The following is a 26,954-nucleotide window of genomic DNA, read 5'->3' as shown; positions in this document are numbered from 1 at the left end:
TCATCCCAGTAAGAGCTGGTGCTCTTTTTAGAGTCCTGGCTATGTCCTTGGGAGCTAGTTTAGCAATAAACTCTCAGTTGTTTTCTTTCCCACTCTCCCATTTTTAATTACTCTTCCAGAAAGGGAAGGGAAGGGAAGGGAAGGGAAGGGAAGGGAAGGGAAGGGAAGGGAAGGGAAGGGAAGGGAAGGGAAGGGAAGGGAAGGGAAGGGAAGGGAAGGGAAGGGAAGGGAAGGGAAGGGAAGGGAAGGGAAGGGAAGGGAAGGGAAGGGAAGGGAAGGGAAGGGAAGGGAAGGGAAGGGAAGGGAAGGGAAGGGAAGGGAAGGGAAGGGAAGGGAAGGGAAGGGAAGGGAAGGGAAGGGAAGGGAAGGGAAGGGAAGGGAAGGGAAGGGAAGGGAAGGGAAGGGAAGGGAAGGGAAGGGAAGAATTTGGGGGAAAAAAAAAGTTTCCTAAACATCTCATAAATTACATTTACTTATTATTTTCCAATTTGCTGCCATCCTGCTCCACTCTCCCCTCCCCCACAGCCCAGGCCCAAAGTGAAACCAAGTAACAAATTCCTGGACTGAGCTACGCTTGCAAAAAAACCTCAAACCATCTCAAAACAAACAGTCCGTAGCAAAATACCATCAGTAACAAGAAAAAGTGATCAACCAAATGCAGAAGCAACAGACACAGTGGTAAAAGCTCAGGAGTGCTACTGAGAAGGGACTCTCAAGAGTCACCTGCAGAATATGAATGAAGAACAGCACCAAAGGGCAGTGACAGAAGCCCTGCTGCTGGGAAGTTCACAGCCTTTCTTGACCCTGTGAGCTCCCGTGTCAAGAGGTGCTGTTGCACAGAACAAGGCAGCAGTGCTGGATACACAGAGCTCTCCATGCAGTCCCTGCCTGTCCTGGTACCTGTGCTTGATGGAATGACACATTGCCACGGCAGCTAATAAATAGAAGTAATTTGATTAGCCTTCCCTAACTAGCGATAAGATCCTGACAAACCCTTTTTAATGCGTTTCTGGAGCAGGATGAAATTGTTTCATTTGGCGAGCAGGGCCCCACGGGAGTTGCCTCCAAGCTTCTTTAGCGAGAGGTAAAAATATGCCAATCATTAATGAGGGGAGAATTACAGAGACTTTAATGCAATCAGAAAAGAGGAGCCCTGAGGCAGCAGGGGAATAAAACCTGCCCTTAAATCAGAGGCAGGCAGCCAGAGCATGGAAATAAAGGCATACACAAGCATGTACATGCACACACGCATACCTACCACACACAGAGACCACGCACAGCTGCTGCAAATGCACTGGGAGTTTTGACTGGGCAGCAAAGACCTATCTCAGCAAATGGTGTGCATCTTCCCCAAAAAGCATTTGTGAAATCACAAGCAGCTATATCCCATGTGGCAGCCCTCTCCCCCTGCCAGGAGGGGACCATTGCCTGTTCAATCTCCACCCCTTAACACGCACGTTCAAACCAAAGCCTTTTGTGGAGGAGGCATACTAGCTGCTCGGGTGTCAAGCGTCAGCAGCGAGGCAGCTTTGCCAAGTTGAAAGGTGCCTCTCTCAGGGCTGGACTTGCTGCGTGAACACAGCATGTACAAACCCCTCACTGTCCTCCAACCATGGCACTCATGCCAGAGGCAGGCATCTGCAGTGGATGTTGAAAGGCACCTCCTCCTATCCTCTCCCCACTCCCTCCCTCAGCCACTTCAGTGAATTCCCTTCCTGAGGTGAAACAGCTCTTGCATGAATTGTGTAACTTTTATTCCTAAGTGAAACAAAAGTCTTTAAGCTGCTGGCATTTCCCCTGGCACTGCGGCAGGAAGGAGCTGTCACAGACACAAGTGGCCTGGCTGGCTCAAATTTTTCAGGTGTCTGTGTTCTTTCACAAGCTTCTTCTCGGACAGAAAGTGTCCCATGTTTCTGCAGCCACCACGATGGGGATGCCTGCATCAGCATGGTCCATCCCAGGGAAGGCTAGTTCCTGGTTTAATGGGATAAAAATCAGGATGGGAGTTTTCTCATGTCTCTTCCAGATTCTCCACCTTGTTTATGTGAAAATAATTAGCTACAGTACCAAGACACCAAACACCAGCCACCTTTTCTCTGCCAGATACACAAAACATGATGCTACAAAGGCCAGGCGTGCAGTACTTCAGCCTTTTTCCCTAGACTGGGTTACCACTAACATGTAGTGGAGCAACAGAATGGGTGCTGAGAACTGCCAGAGGAAACTCAGTACTTACTTTTGGCCTTAATATACACTTAAGGGCATGTGAGATAAGCATTTCTTCCTTCCAGCTCTCCTGCACTATAGTGAGAGAGCATCTGTGGCACTCCTGCCCTCTGCTAGATGGAATGACTGTTCTGCTCAGCATACACTGTGAAAGCTAAGCTGCTGCTTCTGCTACAGATACATCAGGCATCTTTGCCACAAAAAGGCTGTGCTTCTACATACACTGGGCAGCTGTGAGACTAAAACACCAGTGTGCATGGCTATTAGCCATTTAAAGCCACAAAGCAGTTACACAGTCACCAAGACTGAGAAAAAAGATGAAGGGCAAGTAGAGAGGGATCTGTCCTGAGATACTGAGCTTGAAACGTTAACAGGTAAGGAAGGGTGCAGAGCTGGCACATTCTCAAATGTGTATCAAACACAGAACTCCATGTTCCAGCACTAGACATTGCAGAATACTCAGCCCCAGACAAGGGAGGGCATGTCCCTCAACAGCAACTCCTACTGGCTGCTTGAACCATGTGATGACAGGCTCCCAAAAGTACAGCAAAGCTCTCTGTGCCTGAAAGCTCAGAAGGAAAAGCATCTTAGAGGGTAAAGAGAACTCCCAGGGTTCTCCCAAATTTGCTTAAACTTTATGTCTCTAAAACTGAAAGGATCAGTGCAGTCTTGCTGTTGGGCACATCATTCAGCCAGACTGTATACCCTTGAAAGTCATAGAACTAACTTTCAGAAACAAACAAGTGACACAGGACCATCAAGACTGCAAAAACTAACTAGCAGGAAATTCATCATTGCCATAGCACAATGCTGTCTAGCATCTATAAAACCTATTTCTGCCTTTTCCAGATCTGGGTCAGTTTTGGTCCAAAGCTACAGCTGAATTCTGTGATTTCTTCTGGTCAAGACCTTTAGGCCATTCAAGATAGTTGCTAGACTCCCACCCCGGGTTCATTTCTAGCAGCTATACCGATTCTACTGTGGTCACAGTCAAACCTAATTTGTGGCAGCACTCATGCACAACAGCCTTGTGCCAGCCACCTCCTCTAAGCAGCAGGCAGAGGCCTAAGATGGTGTCACTCTGTGGCTCCACACACAGGACTTGCCTTGCTGCAAACAACTTCTTCTCATTCTGGTTTGTTATGATTAAAAATGCACATCACCCAGCGAGGCCTTGGAGTGGAACCCATCTGGAAATTGGATCATTAATATTCCTTCTCATGCCTATTGCCACAATTTCTTACCTCTCCACAAGCAATTGCTAACAGTGCAACAATTTAGGGTCTCAGACTAGAAATGAACAGAAGTCAAAACTGTGTCCATTGTTACTCCAATTCATCCGCCCAAGCCCTGGCATCCCATCAACCTTATGCCAGTGTGCTCTATAACTGATGTCTTTCAGACCTTTGACCTGCCTGTCCCACATTATCTACCAAAAGGTCTTCAAGATCCATAGCCTCTTAAAAAAATCAGGAAAGGGATGCAAGATTATCCTCACTACTGAACAGCTGGAAACACAAGGAAAGAAAACAATTTGTTTGACAAGTATAGCCACTGTGTGGCTCTAACTCTTGGTCAACACACTTCCCACACAGTTCAAGTATCGTGAAAGGGCTGGAGGCATGAATGCAAATGAAGAGTAGGATATACCACATCTTGGAGAATCCCACAAATGGGGATATTTTTGTTTCTATCAAACAGGAGTACCTATGGTGAGCTCACCTTAACCCTGTGTGCTTTTACTACTGCAACTCGTTAACTAGGCAGGCTGTGAGAGGTGTGCAATTCCCCCATCACTTCTACACTGATTCATCAACAAAGAGGATCCAGAAGAATAGAAATGGCACACAATAAGTGATTGAAATCCTCCCACCAGTCATTGTGCTCATTCATTGGCCTGCTTGAACCTTCCTCCCTGTATGGTGTTTATGTTAGACAGCAAGAAGCACAACACAGTCAGGACTACATCACTGACCATGGAAAGAATAAAACACAGAAGATGTATTTGCTCAATGTGCTAGAGAAGATTCTAGCACCACCACTGTGGATTGCTCATGCACATTGGTACCAGGCAGAGGAAGTTTGTTCTTGTCTGTCAACAAACTGAGCTGACATTCCTTTGGCTGCAGCCAGCACACTGAGGCCCAATGTCTAGTCAAGCGGTGGAGAAGACTCAGGTGGAGAAACTTGTTAGCAGCTAGCACAAGGAAGCTGGGAAAACAACATTGGTCACAAGAGCCAACAAATTTGGCTCCAATCAATTCTCCATTGCTTCATTCAAGTCCCCTAAAAACACATGCTTCCAGTAAACATTTTGCATATTAGGTAGCTAAAATCCTTGGGAATTAAGGAATTTGTTACTTGTTATTGAAACATCCATTAGGCTGAGGACTTGCTCCAAGCACCTATCCATAACACAAATAGCTCCACAATGAAGTGTTCACTAATACAGTGCCATGATTTGATGTTAAATTCCACCACCACACATGAATTTTTGTGTTTGGGACTTGGACTTTGGTGTCATTGTTTCTTTAGTTTTGTTTTATATCAGAAATAGTAATTTTCAGTGGAAAAAACATTGGCAGTAAAAGGCACAGCTACATTACCATCCATCTCAGTGTAGAAACAAGAACAGTGAGTCTCAGAGTGATGGGCTCAATGAATGGTGCACAGCAGTAACAAGTCAAAGGAATTTGGAAAAAGGAGCTGTCCTACCAGTCAGATAGACCCTGCCACACCAATCTGAAATAAGCACAAAGAAATAATAAAAGAAGACTCAGGGGATCTAAAAATACATAACTGGTCTTAGCTATCTAAAGTATGCACCTATTTCAAACCCCAAAACCTTATAAGCTTACTGTGCCACACCAGGGACATTTCCCTTCCAGTAAGAGGAAGTAAGCACCATTACTGCCTGTTACCTTTAGCAGCTCCAGCAGTTGCTCACATCTCAACCTAGTGGTCTGCTCACAAGGACAGAACTTTGATTGCTTCTGAAAGTGAACAGAGCTCCAGCAAAGCTGAAGCTGCACCCACACAAAGACAGGTAAGTGATTAAAAGTATTTTAAATAGGTAAGAACAAAGCTCTGCCACAGCTCTGAATTACAACATGCCATCTCTACATAAGGACTGGTGACTCCTCCTGCATCAGGGAAAGCCACAAACTGACAGGCATGGAAAGCTCAGTCATTCAACCTTATCTCAATTCTTGAGTGTAAACTTTTCCTACCTGGACTGAGAGACAACCCCTAAGCCTTCCTGACCCACCAAGTCCCAGCCTCCAGAGCAGACCTGTGATCAAGTTACACGCCTTTCTAAAGGGCCTTCTTTGTGAATATTAAAAGGGCAGAGCTCTTAGTCTTGCTGAAGGAGTGCTGGCTGCCACATCACAAATTAACATCATCCTCAAATTATTTTGGGGGGGCAGACAGAAAAATCTTGAATAGTTTCTCCTTTCCTGCCAATTGTTCCTATCCTCAGTTCAGGCTGGATTCCCCCTTCCCCCTGTCCTCAGCTAGCACCACCAGGCTCAGTCCTCCTCACCCTAGCCCCCCCTCCCCAAGGACAAGCAAAGTTATTACAATAATGAATTAGCCAGGCTGCTTACTGCTGCCAGTGGCGAAGGCAATTATCCCACTCCACGTCCCCAGCCACCGCTCAGCTCCCTCATAAAGAGAGGCTTTTGGGGCCGCTTTGTGCTTTGATTGGAAATGAAGAGATTGCTAATTAGGGAACCCCTGCTGGGATCGGGCTGGCAGGAACAATGGTGAAACGGACGGAGCACACGTCCATTTAGAGAGGGGGGGAGAAGAGAGAAATGTGAGCTGTTCTGTAATGTAGTGCATCCTCCACTCACACCATAAACAACAGGGCAGACAATTTTATGAAGCTTTTCACCTTTTAAAGCATGATATTTTGTTTGTAGGAAGCGATAATTTGGTGTGTGTTTGCATAGGTCAATGCCTGTAGTTTCTGTGTACAGTATGGATTGATGCATGCCTGCACGCAGGCACATACTCATTTCCAGAGGCATTTTCTTCAAGAGCGTGCCTACCCAGCTGACAGTCCCGCATTAACAGAGAAAGATGCTGAGAAGAGCCTGTTGATGAGTATTAACAGGGAATTTTAATGCCTGAATTCACAAATCACCAAAGTTGAAACCAACTTAACCATATTAGTCAGTTCACCTGAGGCTGGCCCAGCAATCGCTTCCACTGCTTTGCCCATGTGCTTCAAATGACAAGTGGACCTCCAGGAGAAAATGTCACCACTAACACAATATTTTCTTAAATTTGTCCTGAAATGTCTTCTTAATCCAATTGCTTTAACTGTCCATGAGGTGGGGGATGGGGGTCACAGGAGCTAAATTCACCTCTCAGCTGATGAATTGTGTGCCAAAAAATTAGACGCTATCTCCTTCACAGTGCACAAGCACATCTGGACAACTTCATAACACTGCACCAACAGCCCCTATACACATAGCACACTTATTTTGGCCTCTAGACACTTTTAACTCTGGTCAAAGAGAAAAATACTTCCCCCAGTAGATGAGCAGGCAAATCATACTACTTACAAAATACAGCCTGTCAACAAAAGCACCTTTCCTGCACAAAGCTAATAGAAAGCAGTTGGAACCTACACTACAAACAACCAGAATGCACTGAGTTGGAAGGGACCTTTAAAGGTCATCTAGCCCAACAACTCCTGCAGTAAAGCAGAGATATCCCCAACTAGATCAAGTTGCTCAGAGCCCCATCAAGCCTGACCTTGAATGTATCCAGGAATGGGGTTTCTACCATCTCCCTAGGCAACCTGTTCCAGTGGTTCACCACCCTCATAGTAAAGAGCTTCCTCCTAATGTCCAGCACTAATGTCCAGCATATCTTAGTTAAGTAATTCTATCAGGAAAGCACACCACTACAATTTTAAAACTGAAACTACAGTTTTTAACCAGATATTTGACTTGCCACACAGAAAATTTGCACACTGTTGATTAACACAGTGCACTACACAATAGGTGACCTATGCAAGCTAAAGCAAACTTCAAATGTTAAGTTTGAATTTACATTTCAGAATTCCCTTGCAGGTACTGAGTATTTGAATACAGAAGTGTGCTGTTCCCCGAAAATGTTTCCAGTAAAGCACAACTCTTAAGAGAAAGTGAGGACTAAAGGGTGGAAACACACCTGAACTGAAAATGACTTTCAAATTCACAGACATTTTCTCCCTGCTGTTTGCTCACCTCCAGTGTTTATATCCTTCAAACAGTTGTAGGTAGTTTTCATGTTCCCTTCTTAGTCATCACTTACCCAAGCTCCACACATTTAGTTCTTTTGATCTTCCCTCATAAAAACAATCCCTCCAGCTCTGTTATCATTTTTGTTGTTCTTCTCTGACTACCTTCCAAGTTTCCTCTGCATTTTTAGCTGCTAGTGCCCAGAGCTGAATGTCTCACCAGAACTGTACCAAGCAAGAACATTACTGCATTGGTTCATGGTAGTGAAACATACCTGCCCACTTACAAGGCAATTGGGTCTCATACAAAGACCCAACATATGCAGCCTGCCCACTTGGTCTGTCATGCTCCATGACAGCTCAGATTGGACTTGCCTGTCACTCATTGCCCCACACTCTCTCATTCAGTTCTCCACTGTGTTCCACTTACCTCATGGGCTCCCCTCCTGTAAGTAGAGTCTGAAACTAACACCCTCTGCTTGAACCATGCTTAGGGTTGTTTAGGTTGCTGACAGCCCTGACCACTTAAAGCAAGGAAACATCTACCTAGTAATGCCAAGGACCAAAGTGTAATGTGGTGTACAGTGGCAGAGCTTGTTTAGTTTCACCACAGCTTACATCAGCTGAAAATTTAGTTCCATAAACCTTAGACTGTCCACACAATCACATCATTCAGAAAAAATTACAAAGAAGGTATAAGTCACTCCAGCATCTGCATTTCTGATGCACAAAGCCTGGTCACCTTGATTGCATAATCTAAGTATGTTTAGGTATAGAGCTGTAGTAAATGTAACACAAACAATTCAATATATCTACTAATTGGTTCCGAAATTCTTTGGCAAAGCACTTACAGGTTCTCTTCTGAAAATCAAGTTCTAATTTAACAGAAGACACATGAAATGTATGGTGAAATTATGGCTGTACAGGCCACGTGCACTTGAGACTCCTGAATGGGCTTCATTACTACATCTATTCACAGGGTCAGATTTTGACTAGCCTTAGTATTTTATCAAAGAGGGATACAAGCAGAGAGCCTTCTCATGGCACTATGGAAGGCAGGTCAGGGAGAGATACTGAAAGAAATAATCAAATGTTCTAAAATCCTGCAAGAGAAGAAAATCCATTCCCTCTCAGACTGACCCTCTCATGGAATTGTTTTGGCTGGAAAACACCTTTAATACCATCAAGTTCAACCATTATCTAACTCTGCACTACAGACACCTTTTGACCCTAACAACAGGCTACTAGTTCTGGCCCCATGTGAACCTCACTTTCTTTCAGAGCACAACTTCCAGTGAAAACATATAAGCACCCAAGCCAGGACTTCTTCCACAGATTCTCACTACATTCTGCCACATACAGCATGGGCAAAGCCCAAAGGCTTTTAGAATGTATTGGGTTTCTTTCTCTGGGAGATTTCAGTAAAACAATTTTATTTTTAAATTGTCAATGAAATAACCACATCTCTTCCTCCCCTCTGCAGAGGTGTTGGTTTTCTTTAAATTTGACACAAATAATCTGTTACATTCAGGGAGCTTAAAACTATGGTGTTCTTGCCTATTTGTTGCTTTTAGAGAGTTTACCTTTTACAAATCAGATTGCAGAAAATTGAAATGTCCCCACACAAAATGCAGAACCTTTTTAATCCTCCTCTGCTGCTGAAAGGGGAGATCCCACCACCATTGTCACCTGAGCCACATTTGTCCTGCCTCCTTCCTTGTGTTAGCACATGTGTTTGCACAGTTCAGACTGGGCAGCTGATCTGGGTGAAAAATGTTAAAAGATTAGTTCAATTCAAACTGAACACAAGCAGGATTACTAGAAGTTCAAGTGTACACAAATACCTGTATCTGACACGTGATCCTCACATTACAGATGCTGTGAAAGTTGTGGAACCATCAGCAACCACAGAATCATAGATGGTTTGGGTTGGAAGGGACCTCCGAAAATAATCTCATCCAACTTCCATGCACTGAGCAGGGACATCTTCCACTAGATCAGGTTGTCCAGAGCCCTGTCAAGCCTGACCTTGAATATCTCCAAAGATGGAACCTCAGCTACCTCCATGGGCAACCTGGGTCAGTGTTCCAAATGTCAAATGGTTTCTTAAGAGCATAATATCTGTCTATTTTTCTTTGAAAACTTCCCCTTATGTGTAGGTAAATGACAACATGGTTGAGACAGAATTGAGATTGAAAGACATAAGTCACTGAGCTGAAAAGGAAGATGCTTTCAAACTAATACCTGCTTGAAACAAAGTCTTCCAGTGAGAGATCTGAGAAGCATGATAAATTTAATTCCAAGAATAGGCTAAGGAGTGACCTGATCTAATTGTAAGTGAGGGAAAATTTAATAGTGGAAAGTTCTTTAATCTATCTTTAAAAGAATGCAAGATGAGACTAATCCATATATCCAAACCTAGACAAACTCCACTTAGTGAAAAAGACATTTTTTAAACAGCAGGAACTGGCCATTGGGTCAACTTACCATGGGACATGCTGGATAATGCATCACAGTGTCTTTATATGAAAGTTGCATTTCTCTCTAGAAGATGGTCATGCTGAGGTGTCACCCAGGTAAGTGCAGGAGTGACTAGGTGGACAACAATGGCCTATGCTGTTAAGTTAGGCCTAGAGCATCAGAGTGGTATGGACATGCCTTAAAATCTGTTTAGATGCCTTGTGGTTCTTTAAGAGCTGTGGAAAACAAGTGAAGTTTTTGCAAATCAGCATCTGCTTTGGTCTGCTGAAGTCATGCACTTTGAAGTGCTCGTGTTGTTCTCTACTATCCAGTGCTTGTTTGTTCCCAATAGGCTTCAATTAAGAGGAGTCATACGTGTTTTTTACAAGGCAATTTCTGATACATTATAGTAACCCCGCTATGAAAAACTACCCAGAGGACATATGCTACATCTACCAGAATGTATAAAGCCTATATAAAGAATGTATAAAGACTAATGACAAGGACTGTGCAGTGCACAACCTGTACAGAGTATGACCTGGATGAAGGAATTGAGAGTACCCTCAACAAGTTTGCTGATGATACTTGAACTGGGGGGGTGGCTGACACCCCATCAGGCTGTGCAGACATCCAAAGAGGTCTGGACAGGCTAGAGAGCTGGGTGTAGGCAAACCTCATGAAGTTCAATAAGGACAAGTGCAGGGTCCTTCATCTGGGAAGGGATAATAAACTGCATCAGTACAGGTTAGGAGGTCATCTGCTGTAGAGCAGCCCTGTGGAGAAGGACCTGGGAGTCCTGGTGGATAACAAGTTATCCATGGGACAGCAATGTGCCCCTGTGGCCAAGAAGGCCAATGGTATCCTGGGATACATTAAAAGGAGTGTGTCCAGCAGATCAAGGGAGGTTCTACTCCTCCTCTACTCTGCCCTAGTGAGACCACACCTGGAATACTGCACCCAGTTTTGGGTTCCCCAGTTCAAGAGGGACAGGGATCTGCTGGAGAGAGTCCAATGAAGAGATACCAGGATGATTAAGGGACTTCAGCACCTCCCCTATGAAGAGAGACTGAGACCTGGAGCTGTTTAGACTTGAGAACACTGAGAGGGGATCTCATCAATGTGTATTAAATATCTGTGGGGTGGGTGTCAAGTGGAGTTGGGCAATCTGTTTTTGGTGGTGCACATTAATTAGACAAGAAACAACAGATTCAAGTTTGAACATAGAAGATTTCATCTCAACATGACGAGAAACTTCTTTACAGTGAGGGTGACAGCACTGAAACAGACTGCCCAGAGAGGCTGTGGAGCCTCCTTCTCTGGACACATTCAAAACCCATCTGTGCAGACTACCCTAGGTGATCCTGCTTGGGCAGCAGGTTGGACTCAATGATCTCTGGAGGTCCCTTCCAACTTCTAATGTACTGTGATCCTATGCATGAATTATAACAAAGAGGAAAAGCGATCTGTTAAATATGTCCCTGGCTTGAACTCAGTGATTTTTGAGGTGGGTCAAGATGAGGGAAATGAGATTTTTTAATTTTCTTTTTTTAAATCTTAAAGGCCTCCCCTATTGCTTTGTAATTTCATTCAAGCTTCATAGAGTAAATTGCCAATGGGAATAAATACTATAAATCCAGTACACCATGATTACAAAATGAGCCCAGAAGGCCAATTGCATCCTAGGCTTCATCAAAAGATGCATGGCCAGCAGATTGAAAGAGGTGATTCTGCCACTTTACGCTGCTCTAGTAAGACCTTGCCTGGAGTACTGTGTCCAGCTTTGATGCCCTCACAACACAAGAAGGACATGGACCTGATGGAGCAGGCCCAGAGGAGGGCCACAAAAATGTTCAAAGGGCTGGAACACCTCTCCCACAGGAACATCTTGAGGAAGCTGGGGTGGTTCAGTCTGGAGAAGATGTAATAGCAACTCTCCAGTACCTGAAGGGGGCCTACATGAAGGCTGCAGAGGGACTGCAGTGATAGCAAGAGGGGCAGTGGTTTTAAATTAGAGAAGAGTAAACCTAGATTGGCTGTTAGAAGAAAGTTCTTTACCATGAGGCTAGTGGAACCCTGGAACAGGTTGCTCAGGGAGGTAGTTGAGGCCCCATCCTTGGAAATATTCAAAGTCAGAATCAACAGGGCTCTGGGCCACCTGATCTGATGGAAGCTGTCCCAGCTCAGTACAGGGGGTTTGGACTAGATGACTTTTGGAGGTCGCTTCCAACCCAAACCATTCTATGATTCTGCAGTGCTACCTATTTGTCAATCAGTCAGTCCCAGTACGTTTGTCTCACTGTGCAGGTTTGCCTTCACTACTACACTTATGTGTTTCCAATATGGGTGCACTGGAAGCCTGAAGTCAAGCTGTGAACTCTGTTGTAACACCTGCTCATAAACGGAAGAGGAAAATCCTCATTCTGCCAGATTCACAAATACTCTAGCTTAACACACTCTTCTACACTGAACAGATAAATCCATCATTTAATTTCAAGTGAACATAGCTATGTTCCATCAGAAGACACTATGTCATAGTATTCAGGAAAGTATTTTTCTCTTCTTCATTATATGTCAATTTACTACTTTGTTGCCTACTGAAGGGTCCTTGAAGGTGCACACAGATGTTCTCCAACTGCCCCTCTGATTTTCATCATAGCAGGCTGATGCAAAAGGCTGTTAAAAACTGATCCCTTGTCCTTTCTGCAACCCCTCTCAGACATTAGCCTTGGATTCTAAAACAGCATTTGGAAGACACACTTTCCTGCTACATCTTACTGCCCCTTGCCTCTCAGTGAGGAAAATCTACATTGTCTTTTCTCTAAAGGGATCACAGCAAACTCTTCATTCTTCCAGATTCCACCTTTCTGCAATGGTGACCCAGAGCTGACTATATTCACCTCATCATTTATCTGGAAAGACAAGGAACTTGCAAAAAGAAAAAGAAACCACATATCCACCCAATATTTTCCCGAGTTTTTCTGAAATTAAACTCTTCAATATTCTAGATGAATTCAGTGAGGAAGGGCAAAAATCCTTGACAGCATTGTTAATTTTCAGAAAGTCCCAGTCACATTTACTCATCTAAAAAGCTACACTAGCCACACTACCTGGATAGAGGAGACTGCAGCCCTCAACTGTATTCTCAGTTTTAGGTACTTGACTGAAGAAGCAGTCACTGAATCCTGGCAGATGCAGACTTCCATTGCAGAGCTCCATGCACCCATGAGGGCTGCAGCAAGGCTCAGCCAGATTATAGCTTGCAGTATAACTGCCCAGCTTGCCACGTGACAGGAATGCAGATTCATTTAGTGTGCTTTGGGTGAAAGCTTGGAATGCTTACAACCAAGAGATGTTTATGTTATCTCTGGGAATGGAGATCCACCAAGCTGGCCTGCCAAGCAGCTGAAGGTGCAAGTCTTGTGAAGATAAGACAGCCTTGTTCTAGCTAAAACTAAAGAGGCAAGGCTAAAACAACAAAACCAAGCAGCTTCAAAACAGATTTGGAAAGCTATAGTTCCTAAGTATGGTAATGAGTCAAATGAAATACATGCTGAACACGTATGACTACGTTACATAACTCTCCACTCAAATCATGCTAAATGTCACCCAGGAGGCAGGGACAGCGGAGGGTTAGGATACAAAAAATGCAAGGGGAATACCTCTCATCAGGGGGAATGACTGAAGCAGAGACAGGGATGGTCAAGAGGCTGTGCTCCTCTTCCTTCACCTTCTTGGCAAGAATTGCCATTCAGTATAAAGCTTTACTTTTTGCTAGCATTACTATTATGTATCAGCACTACTGTGAAGACTTGCACCTCTGACTATGTCAGATGTTACTAACTAGAGTTCAATTACTTCCAGTTAGTGCATTTTTCACCAGGAATCCCAAATCTGTTGCACCTGTTGCTTTAATAAATTAATCCTATCTTTATTTTAACTTTCTGTGCCTGTTTCAGTGAAAGTCCTTCCTCTGGACCTGGAAGAATCCTGAGGCTCTAAGACAGGCAGAGGCTGGGGATCTTACCCATAACACAACCCAGGTGCAGGACTTACCAGGTGGCAACTTCTCCAAAAAGCACTTCTCCATGCTTGAGAGAGAATATCCTCCTACCTACAAAGAACTGCTATCTGTGATTGTCCTTGCACTGTGACTAGAAGACAAGTTTAAGACACTAAACTCAGAGTGTGAAACCTTGTCAATAGAACCACAATAACTACACAACAGTGTAAGAGACTGATGCAAGGTTGAAGCAGGTGGAAAAAAAAAACAGAGCCTACTGGAGGCAAGGAGGATTTAGACACAAGACTCGTGTCCAGGAAGTGTTGAAGAGTGCAAACAGCGAGGAAGGAACTGTGCAACAAGAAAGAGAGCTAGGGAGAAAGAAAGTAAAAAGAACAAAAAGATTAAACTGAATAGCCAGGAAAATTTGTCTCATAGCAGAAGAAATTGAGCTGCAGAACTAAACAAGAATGGAAGAAAACTATGCAAGCAAAGCAAATCAAGCAGAAGAAAAAGAACTGAATAACCCAAGAAGCATTTTCCCCATCTGACTGCTGTGATTCCACAACCTGGGATAGCTGGTAAACTTAGGAGAGGTGGAGCTATCATCACAAAATAGGCATAGAAAACGAAGGATCAACACCTGCCCCAGATGAGCAGCATGTCATTGATACAGTTTTCCATGATCAGAAAATATTACAGGCTTCCCCTTTAAGGAACATTTAAGCATGAGAGTATTTTTCCTTCTCTAATGATAGGTGATGGAAGTGAAGGAGGTCAGAGTCCTGTAGACCTCCTGGCACTCCCTGTGGTCTAGTTTAGGAGGCTTAAAAGGATTCAGATTAACAGGGGTGGCTTTGTCGATTACATACAGAGAGGAAAATGACCCCATGTGGTAAGTGTTTCCAGGACAGCTGCTCCATTTGTGAAACGCTGCTGCATACCAGAAATAAACTCCTACAGTCAAATTAGCAGCTCAAGTCCTCTCTCAGCAGAAACGTGCTTTTACCAAAGTTGCAGCAGTTCCCAGATGAATGGGAAACCAGTAGTGTAAATTCCTGCTCAGCTCCACTTTTTAGTCTAAAAGAGATGTTTGTACAATATCAAGTCAGTCTTCATAGCCACGTAATTGCCACATGTTATTGATGGGCTCAAAACAGAGAGGAGAATTGGGAACATTACTAGCTAAAGATACAATGGTTTCCCAATGCTCTAGGCCTGTTGTGTGTTTTTCAGGTCTGAGTGCTTATCAGGACTTTAATTGTAAGAGATTTTAGTGTTGATTCCCATGTTCATTAGCACCTACCAATGCAAAGTACTGAAGAAACATGCAAAAGATTACAATCTACATTTGAAGCAAGACAGGAGGGACTGTTAGCCCTTACCTGGCCTCTTCTAGCTCCCAGAAAGAAATGCAGAGCTGTCCTGTTCACTACAGGGGTGAATTCTAGGCTATGAAAGTGAATTTGCCCAAAAGCCCCAAGCAGTCATGTTTTACTGAAGACATGCATTAAGCAGCAAAACTACATGAAACAGTCTCCAAATTTACACAGGTTTACAACTACAAGTTTACAGGTGGCTGCATTGAGGAAGGCCCATGAAATCCTGGGGGAAAAAAAGCCAAAACATCAAGCTACAGTCTTCAACAAATAACAGGGCACATCTTCAGTACTGTGGGCTCACAAGGTAGGTGTCATACAAGAAGTAAACTACTACATATAACCCCTGAGTGCACCAAAGTTTGTGGTCTTCCCTCTTTTTCACATCATATTCTTATCCTAAAAGCAAAACATCTTAGTCTTATTCAAATGCCCTCTTCTCTCTGGTAAAACCTGGCAAGGTGCTCCCAGGTGCATCTCTGCAGAAGGAAGATACTGCAGGCACATCACTCCCCTTTGCTCACAGATGGGAAAGATGAAGACAGAATCCATTGACGAAATGTCAAGGAACAAGTATCAGCATGGGAAAGCACCTACTGGGTGTTATAGTGTGGTGCCCACCTAGTTCAAGAAACCTTCACCATCTGGTCACAGCAATGCAATGCTTTTCTGACTACACACACCACCAACCCAAAACCCATCAAGTGACTAAACCTTTTGCAGAGCCATGCATTGCAGAGTACAGGATGTTGTACATCGAAGCAAGCTCACAGCTGCAGCATAATGTGGTTTTAAACATGAATACCTGAAAGCATCCTCTAACCCATTGCCTCCTACCTTTTGGGCCTACTTCTGCCCATCACATTCAAGCACAAGGGCCACCCAGTCAGTGGGAAGAAACATAGTGCCAATCAAAAAGGATAAATTCAGGAAGCACTCTTTCTGCTTATATCAGCCACACTTCCTGGATTCATTCTTATCTTCACTGCTACTTTCACAGTGGCATAGCGTATCTATCCTAGTGACTCTCACAGCTTTCACTGGCTGTAACATTAGAAAAACATTCAGGGTAAGCAAGTTCAGGTATCCCAAAACACAGGTACTGCATGTCTGTAACACAGTATTGTGTCAAGAAGTAATTCAGCTCTCTGCCAAGAGTGACACTGCTTCCAATTGCAAGAAAATCTGGGAACAGCTCTGCCAGATCAAGTTAAGAAGTCACCCAGTCCCATATTTTATCTCTGGTATCAACCATTAACATGTGCTCATGAAAATACTATAAAAGGAGAATGTTTTCCCTGCTCTTCACCTTGCTGCACCTTTGCAGACCTCACAATTAGCATTTTGGCAGCACATGGCTTAGGCTGTTTCCTCTAGACCATAACATGTACTTGCCACTGATGAGTCCACATGTTCCATAAATTCCTTTGTATCCTTTTGAATCCACCAGTAACTTCACAACTGAATGATGCAAAGGCCAACAAATCCCACAGCTTAATTTTGTGTCATGTGAAAAAATACTTCCTTTGGTTTATTTAAAGCACTTGATTTAAGGAGAAAATGACGACTATAGTGTTGAAAAAAAGGGGGGGGGAAACACACATGCAGTATAAAGATAATGAGAACATGTAGCAGAGCTGTATTCTTAGCTAGGAAACTGCTAATTTTGCAAAGCAAAGAATTAGGCAGGTTTTACACAGGATAATAGAAGTCTATGCTTTTTCCTTGTTATCGTTTAGTTAAGTGCCTAGCAAGTAAAGACACCTGCACTCCAAACAAGCCACGCTTTCAGCAATACATGACCACAAATTCCTACCTTGGTTACCCTCATCTTTCTTCCAGTCACAGAATACATGACTGACTCTACCCCCTGGTAGTCTCTTGTCTTACATCAGATTGGAAGTTCTTTCAGACAGAAGCTGTCTCATGGCTAAACACAGCAGCCCCAGCAGTAGGGAATGCGCCATGATACAAACAACAAGGGCAAAATGGAAGCAACAGCCAAAGCTGCCTGTACAACTCATACCCATAGTCTGAGAGCTAGTTAAAAAGAAGTAGAACAGTCACAGCATGAGATTTATTAAGTAGTAGATAATCATTTTACATTACATAATACACAATGTTGCATACTATATTAAACCCAGTATTATGAGCCTCAAATGTTCAACTCCTGATCAAGTCCCAAAATAAACATAATTATATTCTATATGATACACTGATGGTTATTCTTATCAGCCTCTTCTATTTAAAAAAAGGGCAAAAATCTCTGGAATTGCTTTTTAGTTGTTTCCTGAAACTTTGTGGTCTAGACACTTTTAAAGCAAAATTGCAGTTTTTCTCATCATTTGCTTTTGCGTGGTGGAGAGGGAAAGTCAGATGTCAAGTGCAGCAATAAAGTTGTTGGCAACATCAGAGGGTGAACTATAGAAATGATATACAGGGTAATTAAATGGCTCTGTAAGTTATTTCTGTACCTTTACATACAAACTGCCCTAATAAAGAAGCATTTCACAACAGCTTTTTGGCCCTCCTGGCTTTGTGCAAGATTTTGCAATACCCTCCCAAACAGTCCCAAGCTTTCCTGGTCTTCTGACTGGGCTACAGGAAGCTGCAGAGGCCTGCCTGAGATTCCTCAAACCACAACATATCCAGAAAGAGAAAGGGTGCAAAGCATACATGAGCACAAATCAGAGAAAAGAAAATGAGACAGTGAGCATGATGAACAAGCCACTCTAAGTTCTGGACTCACACCTGTAGAAACAGGAGTTATCAGCAATGGTCCAGCTAACAGTATGAACCAAGCCCAGTTAGTTCATCAGCTGATTTGAACTGGTGCCTCAGGGGAAACAGTGGGAGGGCTTCCCTTGCCCACTGTGCTACAAGGACACCTGAGAGTCCAAAAACAGGCATGGACCCTCCCAACCTTTGCAGGCTCATGGTTGCAGAAGCAACCCAACAGATCCAGGGCTGGCATTCTGTATGCTGTGCTCTTTGGACATGTGTTTCATCCATCTATCCAAGCAGTGCAGCTGAGAAGTTGCTCCCATAGCAGGTGGGTGTTTCTACCTCTGCCACCCTGAGGGCAGAAAGAAATGCTTGATTTCTCAGGTAGAGCTTGGATCTTCAGTGCAAAGCAGGTGGGATGTTTCATCATGCATGCCCCCATCAGCCCACACAGGTGGCTAGAAGTTAACATTGGGGTCACAGGATCAAAAAGCACTCACCTGCCCTGTTTCAATTTGCAAGCAAGACCAACTGAGAGGTGACTGCCAACTGGCCAGAAAGGGCAAGGGAGGGAAAGGAGATGGGAGAGATGGTTACCCTGTGATGTGATAGCCTGAGACTTCACAGAATGCTACAGACCAAGGCATTGCCAGGAAAGACTCAGTACAGTAACTCAAACTCCCATTTGCAGCCAGTCTCCATTAAGCACCAGCAACCACCACCACCACTTGCTGAGCCACCTCCCTGCACATGCACCTCTCCCTGGGAGCAGACAGACATCTGAGTGATAAACTCAACACATGTCTAGCACAGGGGTTTTCTGGAATGGGTTAGCAACAGAACTCTTCCTTTGCACCACCCTAGGTAAACAGAGGGTATTGCTAGTACAAAGTGCCTCAAAGTGGCAGGTACAGCATTACCACTTCAGTGCTGTTTCCTAAAGGATCAATAGGCCAAGACAATCAATTCTTCTGGCTAGTCATTATTCCCCAGGAGAAACTGTGGCTCTCATTCTCCATCATTTAACCCTTCACAAACCTAACAGCAGCCCCATTAATTCTGTCCTCTTTAAACACACATTCCATGAGCCCATGTGCCAGAAGAGACTACAGAGCTGGAAGTAATATAGCCAGGTGAATATGGTATTGCAGAGAGGTATAGACAATTACTCCAAAACAGCAATAAGATGTCTATATACTGCCCTTTGAGCCCATGGAGACATCCTTGCATCTCATTTATTTGTACAGTATAGAGGTTCCCAAAGAAACCATAGCTCTCTATGCGTCACTGCTTCTCTGTGCAGAGAGTATAAGGGGCTCCCAGAGCACCTCCTGACACTCACATAAGAGTGCTGAATAGGCAGTAGGTGGCATGGACAGTCCTTACAGGAAGTCAGAAGAGTAAAGCTTACTCAGATACACACAAACCTGCAGTTTAACCCTGTACAGCAAAAAGAGTAGGAGGGATAAGGAGAAAGCTGAAAAAGAATGGAAGAATTGTGATTACCTACAATGTGAAAAGGGGAATAAGGGATATGCAAAGCAAAACACAGGACTGTATTTAGAGGCTGCAACAGCACAAAGCATTTTGCTGTGATGATGCAACTCTCCATGGAATATGGAGAACAGGCAAGAAGGAACCCATTTATGATGGGCAAACCACAGCAGACCAATGAAGGGACTCACCTTAGACTGACCAGGGAGTCTGTATCAGAGCTAGAATTAAAGAATAACACTGAAACAAACAGCTTGGTAGAAAGATTGGCCATGAATACATTCAAGCTGCACACAAATGTTTTCATCTAAAAAGCCATGGGACTTGCAATAGGCTTCTAGAATGATTTTTGTGTGAAGCAGCTAGAGGATGCTGAGGCAAGGATTCCCTTCCTAGCCTGTTTCACTCAATAAATCCCTGCTGTCCTCCCACACACATAGATGGTACTAGCCAATGGTTATAACTTCAGTTCTGCCATACTCCCAGTGCTACACTCTCTGGGTCCAAAAAGTATGACTGCAAAAATCACATTCATATGATGTCTCCACCAATCTACATGAGTTCACATTGCCAGCAGAGAAAGGTTGAAATTCCCATGGCCATGGGGACACAATGCAACAGGGAGGAATTTCTTATTTAAAGGGAAGCATTAGGAAGAGCTGCTAGGGAGAGTAACTGTGATTTTAAAAAGCCCAGAAAACCTGTGAGGAAAGAAAGGCCTAAGAATGGAGAACAAAGCAAACAAAAAGAAAGCTGACAAGCTTGGTGACAGACGTCCCCCCTCTTTTCACCCTGAAAGTCATCCTCTAGGTCCTATGAGCTTTAGAGGAATGTTGGTGCTTTAGTATACAGCTACTGGCCATTTGCTCAGACCTACTACAAAGAGGTAATCACAGGAGGCTGGGGAAACAAGAACTTCTGGAGTATATTTCCTGCTGATCCAAGAAACACAATTATGAAGGGAGAGAGAATCCGTTCTGAGAGCAGTGTGAAACTCTTGTAAGCAGGATCATTCGTATCTCACATGGCTGAGCAAAAGGGCAGGAACTTCTTAATGAATAAAAATAACCACTTATACTTCCCTCTCATACATGCTGGGCATATGTTTTCCAGTATCCAAGTAAAAAGATTCAGTTGCAAGCTTTATCCCATTAGAAAAGGTAATTTCCCCTAAAGATATAGCCCTTTTTATAGAGACTTTCCAGACTTCTGAGACTTAAAAACCATCATTACTTTCAAGTCATGATGTCAACTAAACTGTCTGCTTTAAAAGTTTAAAGGGCTGCAGCAGTTCCTTCCCTGAAATTCCTACACTACCAGAAAATATTTTTTTAGATATCTGTGGCATGCATGGAGGACAAGAACACAGTATCTTTCTGTGTAGCTGGTGGAAAAGTAAAAAATCAGTTGTTAGTTCCCCAGTTCTTCATAAACATGTGTGCCAGGTAAAGCTGCACTGAAGTACAGCACCTGCACTGTAGACAGCAGCAGGTCATTCATAGGATTCAGCATAGCACTGGAAAGGACAAAAAGAGGAGAAGGAAGAGTATTTTGCCTGAAAGGTCAGCAGGTGAAATCTAAGTATAAACTGCTAGGCCATGGCCACAGCAGAATATCACAAGAGACAAAAAGGCTGAGGCTAACAGAAAGGAAACTGGGAGGAAGACAGGAAAGCAGGGAAAAAAAATGTTATACAGTGTTCAGCTCAGCCAGAGAAAGCTCCTGTCTCAAAGTGTTCTGCTGTGGGTGCCAGTTATTAGAGGGAGAGAACACAATCATTATGTATTTCAAATGCATTTAATAAAGTACACTCTAGCTGATGGTGCTCTCCTCAGCAGGTCCAGGCACGGACCACAAAGAGAAAGGGGCCTCAGGCATTCACATCAGGTCACAGTTTTAAATAATTTTTAAACTAGGGCAAGGTGCCAATTCTTACCTCAAGCTGCTGCACCCAGATAGACACTGTCAGCAAAACCACCGAGTGCAGTGTATACAGGATGACCATCAGTACATGTGGCTCCAAAATGAAACTAACTTAGTTTTTTTAGCCAAAGTGTATAAACCTGGAACTTCATTTCCACAAGCATCACCAAGAACAAATTGAGACCTAGTGCACAGGCCAATGTCACTGAATGTTAAAGTGGAAGGAAGTTACCCTGCTACCTTTTGTCTTACAAAAATCAGAAAAGCCTTCAGGTGGCTGATACCAAACATACGAAACCTTCCTCAAAAAAACAACCAAACACCAAAAAAAAAAACCCAAGAAACCCACCCAAAAGAAAAAAAGCAAAGTGGGATAACCTTGTAGCCGGTACAAGAATCTTTTCTTCAAGCTCTGCACTTGTATTTGCAGGTTTTGCCATGGGCAAACCAGCCATTTGGGATTTAGGTGAGATTGTTCTCTGTAGATGTTGGAGTACTTTTGATGGCAGCCGTATAGCATTGTACAGGCAGAGAAACTGAGGAATACAGAGATATGACTTGGCCATGTGTCAGAAGACAGCAGGTTCTATTCCTGCTCTTTTTCAGGACCTTTTTACAGAAGAGAGGCAGGATCATGGTACGGTCTTGATCTTGTGCAGCTCACTTGCTGCAGACAGATTTTCCAAGTCCGAGCTTGGGGCAAGAAAACCCACTGCTGGCTTGTTCACAACACACCAGGCCTTAGCAGTACATAGGTCATTCATGTATGATGAACTCATCACAAAAGCCATCAGGCTTTTGTGACAGCAAATCCAGTTCTCCAACACAACTATTTGACGTAAGACTCCAGCTAAACTGAAGGACAGGAAAAAAGCCCCAAAAGATAGCAGTCTGCAGAACAGAAGCAGCACATATTGACCCATACACACTTCTTTTTCTTAAGAAAATGTAATCCTAGAGTTAAGTAGAACCAAAGCCAAAAAGTACTGCAAAATTAAATTGGGTCTTCCAGGCTCTAATAATAAAAAGGCAGCCCACCATCCAGTCCTCCTCATTTAGAAGAGTTATTTATTTGGAGTTTCTATTAATCTGCTGCATGCACTGCATGTATCCTGCTTCACTAAAGAGCAGCCTTTTTGAAGCATCACTTGACTTTGTTTTAAATATCTTGCTACAGTTTCCATTTTAGCTCTGTGAGATTATTATTCTCTCTCACCAAACTGAAGTTATACAGCAGTTGAAAATGCTGATGGCTTAACTGGTTTCTTCTTTTTCTTTCCTTTTTTTTTTTTTTTCCCCTTCTTTTTCTTTTTCCCCCCTCTCCACAGCAGCCCTGAGGGGTTTTAACTCTTTCTGCAGCACTGAAATCCTGCTTTTGGAGTTCAATGTTTAACTCGCGCTGGGAGACTCATAAATATTCGGAGTCACTCTCTCCCTCTCTGTTTGATTAGGAAATGAGCCTTTAACTCAATGTAATCCCCAAGCCATTAACAAAAAAGCCCTCAACAGCTCCACTATTAGAATTTCACTCCTAACCCACAGAGGATTGAATTAGATTAACATAACTACCCACAATCTGAGTTTATTTTCTGTGCCAGATAGAAATGTGTCTTCAGGAAAGGAAAAGAAGAGAGCAGGAGAGCAAGCACAGCATAATGAAATGTAAAAATAGAGAGATGAGAAATAGATGGACAGACGTACAGGTGAAGTGATGAAAGAAGTAAGAGAGACAAAGCTTCACAATCTTTAATAACTGGCTGCTGGCTTTGGGGGGGGGGGGGGGGGGGTGGTGTTATTCAGAAGGCCCCTAAACCCAAAGAATTGTTTCAAGAAGAACACTTTTTTCCTGCTGATGTTTATTCCATATTCTCAGGGATTTACAGCCAGACACCTGAGCATGCCACACTCCAGACACCTGTGCAGCAGATTTGGCACAGGTTTTATTTATAATTCCCCAAAGATGTCATGCTCAGCAATGAAAGTAGGGGCGTGAAGAAGAGAATCTGCATGTCAATCATTACTTTTCAGTCAAAGAAACAAATAAATCAGGATGAAACAACAACAAATGCTTGCTGTTTGGGGATTTAAGGAACAACAAAATTCATGCAAGCTACAAACTATGCTGTGTAAAGTAACTTTGGTGGCTGATAGGTGCTTAGTCCACAAAACCTGAAACATTAATGAAGCAGAAACTAAATAACAAAGGCTTCCTTCCACATAATGCATCAAAGTCTCCCTTCTAATCAAAGATAACTCTCTCCCTCCAGATAAAACTGTTCCATAACCATTGACTGGTATGCTACAGGACAGCAGAGCTTAGTTGCTTTCTCCAAATGCAGTAATGAAAAGATATGGCAAGTCTGACAGGGGAAAAAGGCTTAAAGAGAAGGATAAAGTCCAGCAATTATGTGGACACAACTATTGAATAGGCCAAACAAATTCTTAAGACTAAATCTTTCCTCACTTTATACTTGGAAGATTTCCTTGGGAATGCTTGGATTTCTGCAAAAAAAGGTATAATAAATAAGTTTTTGCAGTGACTTCTGAGCATGGTCATGCTGATATTTCTGTTTGTGTAAGGAAGAGGGAAAATCCAGGTTTTCTTTTTTTCAAGCAATAAAATGTCTCTTGGTTTTAAATTTTTAAGGGGACCTCAAACCAGCTATATGGTAGATTCTTTGTTAGTTACAGAGAGACCAATTTTATGTCTTCAATGCCTTTCAGAAAAATCTGTTCTCCCTTTATTAGACAATAACATTGCATTGTCACAGAGAGGCAATAAATGTAATATCATGCCAAAACAAACAGAAAAGGGACTTAGATCATTTAAATACATTCATTTTGAAGTAAAGCAAGAAGCCTTAATAAGCAAAATGAAGCTTCCTATGATAAAAATAGGCTGACAGTTTTGTTTTATTTGGGGGAGGGGAGCTTTATAGCAAGGAATGTATTGTAATGATCATTTTGGGCCTTATTTGTGTATGTAAATTCACCACGTTCATCCATCTCATTCTAAAAGCCTTCCTTACATCTAGCATTCGAGCTGCAAGATGGATTATTTATAGCAATGGTTAAAAACTTAGAAAGAAGACATGTGCAGTCAGTATGGTTTTGTTCCCAGAACTTAAGGGGAAAACTTTTGCCTATTATAAAATGCACTCCAAAGAAATGCAAAATAAAGAGCAAGCTTTTGTGTCACCTTTCTACAGTCAGTCCAAGCAATTCAGCTATCCTTAGGATTTGATGTTTTAAAATAGGGAGCTGTGGTTTTATTATTTTATTTTTATTAGACACTTCTTCCTCCAAATTATTTTCAATTCAGCTTAATTTTACTTATGTCACTTAACAATTAAAAAAAAAAAAAAGAAAATTTTTTATATCTTATATATAATGAAAAATTTGTACTGGAAAATGTAACACACCAAAGGTAAAAATTGTCACGTTGGCCTTTTTGGGCAGCAGGCATCATAAACACAAGAAATGAAGGAAACTTTCCTGTGCTTAATTAAATATAGAAGCCTAAATTTTGCAAAAAGATATAATTCAAACCTCTGAGACAAAATTATGAAACAATAAAAACCCCTCTGTGTTTTCACAAAAACATTATGCTAAAGCCTATTAATAATAAACATTTTAAACAGCACTTTCTGACTAATTATTCTCTCCCCTCTCTTCACATTTCCATTTACAAAAACACATCATTCACAAAAATACTCCAAAAAAACGTGATTGCTCAAACATTTTTTCATCTAGACTGCTTTAAAGCAAAGTGCTTGTTGGTAATGATAAAGTAAGTTCCTTCTCTGACTGCCACTGCACCGACTTTGCAAAGACTAGCACCCCTCTTTTGTCACTGAAGAGACTTCAGCTGCTTTCTGACTTTTAAAATGAAAGCAACAATCAACTGCTCCATAATAAATGCATTCACTAAAAGGAAAATTTAATTTAATCTCCCTGCTAAGAGAAGGTTTGATATGAAGCTGGGGGGGAGGAGAGGAGGGGGAGGAGAGGGGCAGCGGTGGTGGTTTGTTGGTTTTAATAGAGGAAAGGGTGTTGCTTGGTTCTTTTAAGACAGGACTGCTGAAGTTTCCAGGTTTGCATTTACCAGCATGGGATAAATAGCACCTGTCCTTGGTAAGCCCTTAAGCAGAGTTACGTTATACATTGACCTTTTTGGAATGCCAGCAAACCTGACCGTTTCTATTCCCAAAACAAAACTGTTCCACTCAAACTTTCATCTACTTATTTCCAACAGAAAAAGCCACACTCGAATAGTGAAATCACCCAATTTCTACAAAGTTGTGAACCAACTCCTCTCCTTGTGGGTCACACTGACCTTCCTTTGACAGCATGAAAACAGAAGGAAAATAAAACCCTTACCTTTAACCATGCTGAGATGCTGCTATAATTTTCAGCCCAGATAAAAGGACTGGTGCAGAGTAACATTTGGCTCAAATCCCCCCCCCCCCCCAAAAACCAAAAAACAACCCCACAAATGCAATAAAAGGTAGAAGTTTGCTACTTACATGCTGCAGGCTGAGAGATGAAGCTCGAGGCTGGAGTAGAATTTCCCTTGCCCTCAGGTGTTTCTAATTGCTGATTAAATATCTTTTGGTTCCGCCTGCACCAGCCGACAGTCCCCTCTGCGTCTCTGTCTCTCTTTGTGACTAGGACACAGTACTCCGAGTCCCAACCTATAAATAGATCCCAGCTCTGTGATTGATATAACAGGCAGCTGACAAAAAAAAAAAAAAAAAAAAAAAAAAAGGCAAGAAATAACCAGGTCGTAAGCAAAGCAGCAAAAGCTGGGCTTTTAACTCTGCACTGTGCCCAGGGAGGAGTCCCCCACAGTCACCCGTGGGCATCAGAAAGAGAAAGTGCAAGGCAATTACTTTCCCAGCAGCATTACAGCAACTTGAGGCATGTAAAGCGAATGAACAAAATTCAATGCACAAAGAAGGAGAGGGAAAGCACAACTGGCAGACTGCACCCAACTCTTTTGCAATCTAACAGAAATAAATGCCATTTTAAAGACAAGTCAGGGATTCTGACAGAGTGAGAGAGGAGTTCAGAGTTGAGCTCGGGGGGTTGGTCCAGGCGTGCTTGTAATTCTGCTGCAGAATAAACTAGGGCTACTGGGTAGGAACTGAACATCTTGGCAGTCCGCTTAGGGTCTCTGCCCACAAGCACTATTTGATGAGGCTGCCCCTGAAAACAAAAATTAAGGCATTGATGGTATCTCCCCTATTGACTCAGCAGAAGTTACTTAGCTCTCAAGGACCTGAACCATCATTCCTGCTTATGCCCTTGACTGTCAGGAGAAAACTGATGAGTTATAGATATCATCCCAGCTCTTTTGCAAACACTGTGCTGGGAGCCCAACATCTGGTCAATGACTTGAGAGAATGCAGCAGGAATGCTTCTGTCCTAGTCCCCATGAATAACCATAGGAGAAATGGTGCTGGGTTTTCCCCAATCTAACCTCTACAGGTTCTACTGTTAGAGCCACAGT

At 42.9% G+C, this 26,954-nt stretch overlaps 1 protein-coding gene across 1 annotated transcript in view; it reads right to left on the bottom strand.

Annotated features, from left to right (window-relative positions):
• Positions 1-26,115, bottom strand: part of ESRRB (estrogen related receptor beta) — a 138,567-nt gene extending 112,452 nt beyond the window's left edge. The window contains exon 1 of the mRNA XM_068165563.1: positions 25,969-26,115. Coding sequence (XP_068021664.1) covers positions 25,969-25,970 — 2 coding nt within the window. The 5' untranslated portion in view covers positions 25,971-26,115. The remainder of the gene's footprint in view (positions 1-25,968) is intronic.
• Between the last annotated feature and the right edge of the window lie 839 nt (positions 26,116-26,954).

Source organism: Melanerpes formicivorus, unplaced genomic scaffold (assembly GCF_026170545.1).
Source record: "Melanerpes formicivorus ecotype bairdi unplaced genomic scaffold, bMelFor1.0.p_v2 SCAF_90, whole genome shotgun sequence".
NCBI lineage: Eukaryota > Metazoa > Chordata > Aves > Piciformes > Picidae > Melanerpes > Melanerpes formicivorus.
Note: the sequence above shows the minus strand (reverse complement) of the source record. Positions and strands in the feature narration are given on the sequence as shown.